The 9,117-nt window shown below is 60.3% G+C and overlaps 1 protein-coding gene across 1 annotated transcript in view; it reads right to left on the reverse strand.

Moving 5' to 3' along the window:
• ABCG1 (ATP binding cassette subfamily G member 1) overlaps nucleotides 1-8,899 on the reverse strand; it is a 45,369-nt gene extending 36,470 nt beyond the window's left edge. The window contains exon 1 of the mRNA XM_060184164.1: nucleotides 8,638-8,899. Coding sequence (XP_060040147.1) covers nucleotides 8,638-8,857 — 220 coding nt within the window. The 5' untranslated portion in view covers nucleotides 8,858-8,899. The remainder of the gene's footprint in view (nucleotides 1-8,637) is intronic.
• Nucleotides 8,900-9,117: the final 218 nt, after the last annotated feature.

Here is a 9,117-nt window from a genome sequence, read left to right on the forward strand (position 1 = left end):
CAGTCCCCAGCACCCAGTCTCAGTCCCCAGCCCCCAGCCTCAGTCCCCAGCATCCAGTCTCAGTCCCCAGCATCCAGTCTCAGTCCCCAGCACCCAGCCTCAGTCCCCAGCCCCCAGCCTCAGTCCCCAGCATCCAGTCTCAGTCCCCAGCATCCAGTCTCAGTCCCCAGCACCCAGCCTCAGTCCCCAGCACCCAGCCTCAGTCCCCAGCCCCCAGTCTCAGTCCCCAGCCCCCAGCCTCAGTCCCCAGCATCCAGTCTCAGTCCCCAGCATCCAGTCTCAGTCCCCAGCACCCAGCCCCAGTCCCCAGCCCCCAGCCTCAGTCCCCAGCACCCAGCCTCAGTCCCCAGCCCCCAGCCTCAGTCCCCAGCCCCCAGCCTCAGTCCCCAGCACCCAGTCTCAGTCCCCAGCCCCCAGCCTCAGTCCCCAGCACCCAGCCTCAGTCCCCAGCACCCAGTCTCAGTCCCCAGCACCCAGTCTCAGTCCCCAGCCCCCAGCCTCAGTCCCCAGCACCCAGCCTCAGTCCCCAGCACCCAGCCTCAGTTCCCAGCACCCAGCCTCAGTCCCCAGCCCCCAGCCTCAGTCCCCAGCACCCAGCCTCAGTCCCCAGCCCCCAGCCTCAGTCCCCAGCCCCCAGCCTCAGTCCCCAGCCCCCAGCCTCAGTCCCCAGCACCCAGTCTCAGTCCCCAGCCCCCAGCCTCAGTCCCCAGCCCCCAGCCTCAGTCCCCAGCACCCAACCTCAGTCCCCAGCACCCAGCCTCAGTCCCCAGCACCCAACCTCAGCACCCAGCCTCTGCCCACAGCCCCAGCACCCAGTCTCAGTCCCCAGCACCCAGCACCCAGCCCCACCAAATGCTGAGAGGTAGGAGTCCAGAAGGGGGGTGGTCACCACAGCCCCGCTTCCCTTGTAGACACCCCCAGCCTCTAGCAAGGAGTCTGGAGGACCAGAGGTCACCCACAGCCACAGAGCAGCCCCCAGTGGAGACAAGGGTGGCAGCAGGGAGACACGTCAGCCTCTGGAACACAGGACTTGCAGGCCGCCCAGCACCCAGCCCTGAGGCCACATGCGCAGAGCAGAACCCCCCCCACTCCCACCCACCCATAGGCAGCACAACAGAGTCTCCTGCCTGAGGGTCTGAGGGCTCAGGTTCAAGCCCCAGCACCACCATCAGCCAGAGCTCAGCAGGGCTCTGGGGCAAAGGCCACATGGCAGCCCCCATGGAGTGGAGGAAGCTGCGGCCCCACCCGAGTGTGTCCCTCCCTGCAGTGCAGTCCAGGAGGGAGAGGTCATGCGTGTGAGAGGCCTCAGCTCTGTGCAAACAAAGCAAATATAACTTTAAAAAATCCCTATCCAACAACAATGACATCATCAACAACAATAATAGTTACAACAACAATAAAACAACAAGGGCAACAAAAGGGAAAAATAAATAATAATTTTTTAAAAAATCAAAGGTTTGAAAAGACAAAGGCTGGACAAGCAGCTTGCCGTCGCCCACCTGCACGGCCACTCTCCTGGGCTGCGCTGTGTGCCCACGCTGGCTGTGCCCTCCCATCCCTCGGGGCTGGGTGCTAGCCTCCCGGTGCCCTGAGAGGGCTCCTTCCTCCCTCGCCTGCCTGTCCTGTCCGGACAGGCCTGGAATCTTGGAGGTGGGGGTGGGGGCGTCAGTGCCCTGAGGGCTGAGCTCCTGGTCAGGAGAGGGGATGTGACTTCACCCATCCTGTCACCAAGCCGGACAACACCAGGAAAGAGCTCTCTCTCAAGCTTTGGGGCTTCTGCCGTTGGTGCTTGGCCTGAACCTCAGCACAGGGCACCTGGGTGGGGGGGTCACCCACAAGCATGAAGGTGCCTCGGCCCCCGGCCAGCTAGAGACCGCACAGGTCCCCGTGTCCGTGTAGATGGTGACAGCCCTCACAAATGCGGCAACTGACTGTCGCGGGGCTAGGCTTCAGCTCGACCCAGACAGCTCTGAGTGAGCAAGGCCCTGGGCTTGAGCCCTGTGCCGGGGGGGCTCCATGCCTGGTGCCCAGGAGCTGCAAGGTGCTGGGGGGGGTTGTCAACACTCTGAGCCAAGTTTTGACAAGTAGAATATGGCAGAAAGACAGAGACTGAGAGGCAGAAACAGAGTCAGAGGGAGAGATACCTCAGCATCAAAGCTGACTCGAACCCTGGATGGTGAGCTTGGTGAAAAGCAGGGTCTCAGTCTCCCCACCGGGGCTCTCTCTGTTTCTTTTTCTCTCTAAAAAAATAAAATAAATTTAAAAAGAAGATAAAGAGAGAAAATTGGCCTGTTGTGTGTGAGACAGAGACAGAGAGACCCTGAGGCCACATTGAGGCAAAGTCCCAGAGTGAGACCTCGAGGTCACAGCACCCTCCCCCCGCAGCTTCCCACATGGGGTGCAGCCTGTGGGTACCTTTGGAGGTCAGGGCTGGCGGGGTCTCCCCTGGGACTTGGGTGCCCAGGGACCTGGGGTCCGGGGACAAGTCACGGAGCCTTACAGATGCCGGAGGGGGTTGAGAACCTAGCAAAACACCAGCTATAGTGGTCCGGGAGGTGGCACAGAAGATAAACATTGGACTCTCAAGCATGGGGTCCTGAGTTCAATCCCCAGCAGCACATGTACCAGAGTGATGTCTGGTTTTTTTTCTCTCTCTCTTCCTATCTTTCTCATTAATAAATAAATAAAATATTTAAAAAACCCCAGCTCTAATGAGGCAGGTGGAGGGACAGCCTTCCAGGGGACCCCACACCCCTTTCCAGGCTCCCACAGAAGGGACCCTCACTGAGCCACCCCAGGAAGCCAGGGGGGTTGGGGGAGCCCTCTGTCCTGCCAACAGCTCCTCTGCCGTCACCCAGGGAGGAGGACACTGTGTGTGTGGGTCTGCGGGCAAATGACCCCCCACCCAGCCTGGCTCCCCCCGGGGGGGGGGCAGTGGCTGCATCAGAAGCCTGTCCCCGTGTCCCCACGAGTGACAGGGCCTCAGCAGGCCGGCGAGGTGTGTCCCCTGGCACCTGTCGTCAGTGATGCCAGTGAGCCCATATTGTTCCAGATCATCTGTCCCATCAGCTGCGTGGGCACCCCTCAGGGGACGCTAATTAGCTCATCTGAAGCAGCGGGACTGTCCCCGGGGTGTCCCCCCCCACCCCCAGGACCGGTTCTGCCCCGCCAGGAATCTATTACTCAGCCTTGTTTTCCTCCAAAGGCCGTCATTAATCGCCCGGTGGAAACAGCCCCAGTTGAAAAGGTGAGGTGTTGGCTTGACTGCCCGCACACACGGTGCTCTACAGACCGTGTCTTCTTTAAAATCATGGCTGGGGGCGGGAAGGCAGTGGAGCAGCGGGCTAAGCACAGGTGGCGCAAAGCGCAAGGACCGGCATAAGGATCCCGGTTCGAGCCCCCGGCTCCCCACCTGCAGGGGAGTCGCTTCACAGGCGGTGAAGCAGGTCTGCAGGTGTCTGTCTTTCTCTCCCCCTCTCTGTCTTCCCCTCCTCTCTCCATGTCTCTCTGTCCTAGCCAACAATGACAACAACAAAGGCAACAAAATGGGAAAAATGGCCTCCAGGAGCAGTAGATTTGTACTGCAGGCACCCCAGCGATAACCCTGGACAAAACAAACAAACAAACAAACAAACACATGGCTGAGGCCAACAGACAGCTCACTGGGACAGTGCAGTGCCTTGCTTGTGTTGCTTGTGTGCGTCTCAGGTTCAAGCCCAGCCCCCAGTGGACTGAAGGAAGCTTTGGTACTGCAGTCTCCCCTCCCCCCGTCTCTTTCTCTCACACACACTTCCTCTCTCTCTCTCGCTCTCTCCTTTATATATCTCTCTCCCTCTCCCTCTCTGTCTTTGTCTTTTAAATGTATATTAAGGCCTGGTCCATGGCACAGCCGTTTGGGCACACACATTACCAGGCGCAAGGACCCGGGTTCAAGTCCTCAGTCCCCACCTGCAGTGGGGAGCTTCAAGAGTGGAGAGCAGGGCTGCAGGTGTCTCTCAGTCTCTCCATCCACCTCTCCTCTCTCTCAATGTCGCTCTGTCTCTATTAAAAAGGGTGGGGCATGTGGTGCTGCACCCAGTTAAGTGCACAGAGTACCAAGCACAAGGACCCACATAAGGATCTGGGTTCGAGTCCCTGATTCCCCACCTGCAGGAGGGAAGCTTCACAAGCAGTGAAGCAGGGCTGCAGGTGTCTGTCTGTCTCTCTGTTTCCCCCTCCTCTCTCAGTTTCTCTTTGTCCTGTCTAATGAAATGGAAAAATGGCCACCAGGAGCCGTGGATTTGTAGTGCCGGCACCAAGCCCCAGAGATAACCCTGGAGGGGGAAAAAACAAAAAAGGACAGACAGACAAACAGACGCAAAGCAAACCAGGACTGGTGGTTCACGACGTCACTTTCTTCTCGACAGCAAAGCCCGCTTCCCTCTGACATTTTTTTTCCTTTCAAATCGTGTCGTGGTGGCCCACTGACACCGGGTGTAAAGGTGTCACAGGGAGAAAGAGACAGGGGTGTCTTGGCTGAACTCAGAGGGGACAGACTCTTAAGACCCCAGGCTGGGACTCCCCTGCAAAGGAGGCAGGATGAGGAGACACGCTGCAGTGGGGGCTCCCCTGAGCAGACAGGCTCGGCCAGAGGAAGGACCCCTGGAAGCCCCGGCACCGAGCCCAGATTCCAGACGCCTCTGACGCTGAGGACCCCACATCCCAGGACGCTGAGGACCCCACATCCCAGGCCCCCTGCAAGGGGCCACAGAGCTGCTGGTGGCCTGGAAGCAGAGTGTGCAGCCGAGCTTCCCCCCGAAGCTCCAGGGCCCTGGGCCTACAACCCCTACGGTGATGACCCTGTGACCCATGGCTCCCTCCACCAGGGACACTCGACCCCAGAGGGGGGCACACAGCTAACTTCTCCGCCACTGTGGCCATGGCCCCCCACTCTCTCTGGGAATACAGAGGACCACCCCAGCTCTGAACCCCAAGGCCTCAGCAGACGACAGGCTAGAGGGCGGGCAGGGAGCCCACAGACACACACTCAGGGTGAGGGCAGGGAGAGGAAGCCAGACAGGGCTCTCTCTTCCTGGTTGAGAAACCGCCACCCCACCAGGCAGGGCTGTCTTCCTCTCTCTTCTGCTGTGACTCACCCCCAGGCCCCTGGGGCCACTTCCTCCTGCCTCCCGCCCAGCCCAGAGGTTACTACAGGGCAAGTGTGCCACAGCTGAGCAGCGGTGGGCAAGCTGGAGAGGGGCAGTGGTCACACCAGGCACAAGAGAGAGCTGGCCAGCCGCACCCCTGGCCTGAGATGCTGCCCGTCACAGCCTGGGCAGCTTGGGGGGGGGGCTGATGGGGACACATATCTCAGGCCCTGGCATGTCTGTGTTGGGGACTTCTGCCTGTCCAGATCCCCATCAGGCCCTCCTCTCCCCTCTCCTCCCTCTCTCTCTCTCTCTCTTGCAACCATCACTTTGCCTGAGCTTCATGCCTATGCGACTCTACCTTTCCAAGGGAAAGAGGGAGAGACAGGCAGAAAGGGAGAGACAGACAGAGAGGGAGAGACAGGCAGAGAGGGAGAGACAGACAGAGAGGGAGAGATGGGCAGAGAGGGAGAGACAGAGAGAGGGAGAGATGGGCAGAGAGGGAGAGACAGAGAGGGAGAGACAGGCAGAGACAGAGAGGGAGAGACAGGCAGAGAGGGAGAGACAGGCAGAGAGGGAGAGACAGGCAGAGAGGGAGAGACAGGCAGAGAGAGACAGAGAGGGAGAGACAGGCAGAGAGGGAGAGACAGGCAGAGAGGGAGAGACAGACAGAGAGGGAGAGACAGGCAGAGAGGGAGAGACAGGCAGAGAGGGAGAGACAGGCAGAAGAGACAGAGAGGGAGAGACAGGCAGAGAGAGAGAGACAGGCAGAAGAGACAGAGAGGGAGAGACAGGCAGAGAGAGAGAGACAGGCAGAGAGGGAGAGACAGGCAGAGAGGGAGAGACAGGCAGAGAGGGAGAGACAGGCAGAGAGGGAGAGAGAGGGAGAGACAGGCAGAGAGGGAGAGACAGGCAGAGAGAGACAGAGAGGGAGAGACAGGCAGAGAGGGAGAGACAGGCAGAGAGGGAGAGACAGGCAGAGAGGGAGAGACAGGCAGAGAGAGACAGAGAGGGAGAGACAGGCAGAGAGGGAGAGACAGGCAGAGAGGGAGAGACAGGCAGAGAGGGAGAGACAGGCAGAGAGAGACAGAGAGGGAGAGACAGGCAGAGAGGGAGAGACAGGCAGAGAGGGAGAGACAGGCAGAGAGGGAGAGACAGGCAGAGAGAGACAGAGAGGGAGAGACAGGCAGAGAGGGAGAGACAGGCAGAGAGGGAGAGACAGGCAGAGAGGGAGAGACAGGCAGAGAGAGACAGAGAGGGAGAGACAGGCAGAGAGGGAGAGACAGGCAGAGAGGGAGAGACAGGCAGAGAGGGAGAGACAGGCAGAGAGAGACAGAGAGGGAGAGACAGGCAGAGAGGGAGAGACAGGCAGAGAGAGACAGAGAGGGAGAGACAGGCAGAGAGGGAGAGACAGGCAGAGAGAGACAGAGAGGGAGAGACAGGCAGAGAGGGAGAGACAGGCAGAGAGGGAGAGACAGGCAGAGAGGGAGAGACAGGCAGAGAGAGACAGAGAGGGAGAGACAGGCAGAGAGGGAGAGACAGGCAGAGAGGGAGAGACAGGCAGAGAGGGAGAGACAGACAGAGAGGGAGAGACAGGCAGAGAGGGAGAGACAGGCAGAGAGACAGAGAGGGAGAGATAGGCAGAGAGACAGAGAGGGAGAGACAGGCAGAGAGACAGAGATAGGCAGAGAGACAGAGATAGGCAGAGAGACAGAGATAGGCAGAGAGAGATACCACAGGACCACTCCAAGGCTCATGAAGTTCCCCCAGTGCATGGTGGTGCTCCATGTGGGGCCAGGGGCTCAGCTGGGAGCCCCCAACAGGTACAGTGTGCACTCTGCCAGCTGAGCTGTCTCCCCACCCAGCCAACAAAACATTTCTATGGTGAGGAAGAGAGAATGCAGGAGAAAAGGACCAGCGTCCCCTCCATGGCTGTGTGACCCGAGTCCGGGCCCAGGGCCTCAGGCAGGCCCAGCTGGGAGTCACCACTGTCATATGCTTTACATCAGTTTGTTCTAGCCCTCCCCCACCAAGAGAATTGGATCAGTCCAGTTAATTTTGAGGGCCCGCTTGGCCCCGCACCAAGGAACCCCGAGAGAGGGTTCCTGAGTCAGAGAGTTCCTGAGTTGCAAAGTAAGAGAGAGTGCTTGCGCCGCTGCAAAGAGACAGCAGAGTTCTGTTTGGTGATTAGTTTGTCTTAGTTTATGAATCGTTGTTCCTGAATAAAGAAATACAGCTGCCCTGCCCAGCCGTGTGTCTGGTCGTCTCTGTTACCCGCCCGTGAAGCAAGCCTGGCCGGCTAGAGCTTCTGAAATTTTAACAACAGGCACTGCTAGGATTTTGCGGGGCATAGAAAAACCTGGGGGTGGAGACTGCATCAGAATAACTCCTCAGCAACACACCACTGAGCCACCTCCCGGGCCCCACCGCAGCATTGACGCCTCTAAGGCCAGAGCATGGCACAGAACCCCTGGGCACTCCCAGACCCATGCTGGTGAATGTTCACAAACCAAGTCTGAACAGCAGCACCCGGGTATTTACTTATTTCCTTCTGGTAAAATCCTTTTCCGGCACGGGATCCCTTCGGGACCAGGCGGCCTGCCCCTCTCCACCCCACCCCAAATCTAGAGTTCCAGGAAACTGGCAGCAGTCCAGCGGGGTAGAGCGGCTTGGGCTGCTCCCAATTCCTCAGACTTTTCAAGTTCTTCCCAGAGACTCACTGGAGGGCCTGGAGGTGTCTTCACAAGCGTCTCGCCGCTTTTGAAGGCCCTGGGTTGGAGCCGGGCACAGGGGCTGCAAGGGAGCCAGCCTCTGCTCCAAGTGGGGGCCCTAGCCAGCCCCCCAGAACAGGGGAGAAACACAGGATGCAGCCGCCCCAGGCCATGGTCCTGTGGCCGGCACCCCCAGCCCAGACGCCCAGTCCAGACGTCCAGCCCCCAGTCCAGATGCCCCAGCCCAGTGGCTCCAGCTTGGGGCCCAGCAGGAACCCCAGCCCAGATGTCCAGCCCCCAAACCCCCAGCCCAGACACCCCCAGCCTAGGCACCCCCAGCCCAGGCACCCCCAGCCCAGACACCCCCAGTAAAAAAACACCCAGCCCAGACACCCCCAGTAAAAAAAAACCCAGTATAGACACCCCAGCCCCCAACCCAAATGCCCAGCCTAGATACCCCAGCCCAGACACCCAGGCCAGACACCCTTAACCCAGATGCCCACCCCTCAGCCCAGAAACCCCTAACCCAGACACCCCCAACCCAGACACCCCCAGCACAGACACCCCCAACCCAGAAACCCCCAGCATAGATGCCCAGCACAGATACCCCCAATCCAGATGCCCAGACCCCACCCGGAAACCCCAGTCCCAGCGTCTAGCCCCCGGCCCAGATACCCAGCCCCGACATAAAGCCCCTGGCCCAGACACCCAGCCCAGACACCCCTAACCCAGATGCCCAGTCCCCCGCCCAGACACCCAGCCCCGGCGTCCAGCCCCCAGCCCAGGTACTGGGCACCTACCTTTCCTGCGCCACCAGGGCCCCTCGGGCACGGAGTAGGACAGGTCCTTGAACTCGATGTTGACGGCTGCCCGGCGTGGCAGGGAGGAGAAGCGCTGAGCCTCCAGCAGCCCGTTGTCCACCTTCTTGAGACGGTCGTTGAGCAGGTCCGTCTCCGAGGGCTCCCCGATGCCCGACACCACCTCGTCCACGGACACACACACCGACTTGGGCTCCGTCATGGCGGCCGAGTAGCTGCCGGCGTTCTGGGGAGGGACAGAGGTCAGGGGAGAGGGACAGGGGGGCAGAGGTCAGGGGAGAGGGACAGGGAGGCAGAGGTCAGGGGAGAGGGACAGAGAGGCAGAGGTCAGGGGAGAGGGACAGGGGGCAGAGGTCAGGGGAGAGGGACAGGGGGCAGAGGTCAGGGGAGAGGGACAGGGGGGCAGAGGTCAGGGGAGAGGGACAGGGGGGCAGAGGTCAGGGGAGAGGGACAGAGAGGCAG

The sequence above is a fragment of the Erinaceus europaeus genome, unplaced genomic scaffold (assembly GCF_950295315.1).
Source record: "Erinaceus europaeus unplaced genomic scaffold, mEriEur2.1 scaffold_736, whole genome shotgun sequence".
Classification (NCBI taxonomy): Eukaryota; Metazoa; Chordata; class Mammalia; order Eulipotyphla; family Erinaceidae; genus Erinaceus; species Erinaceus europaeus.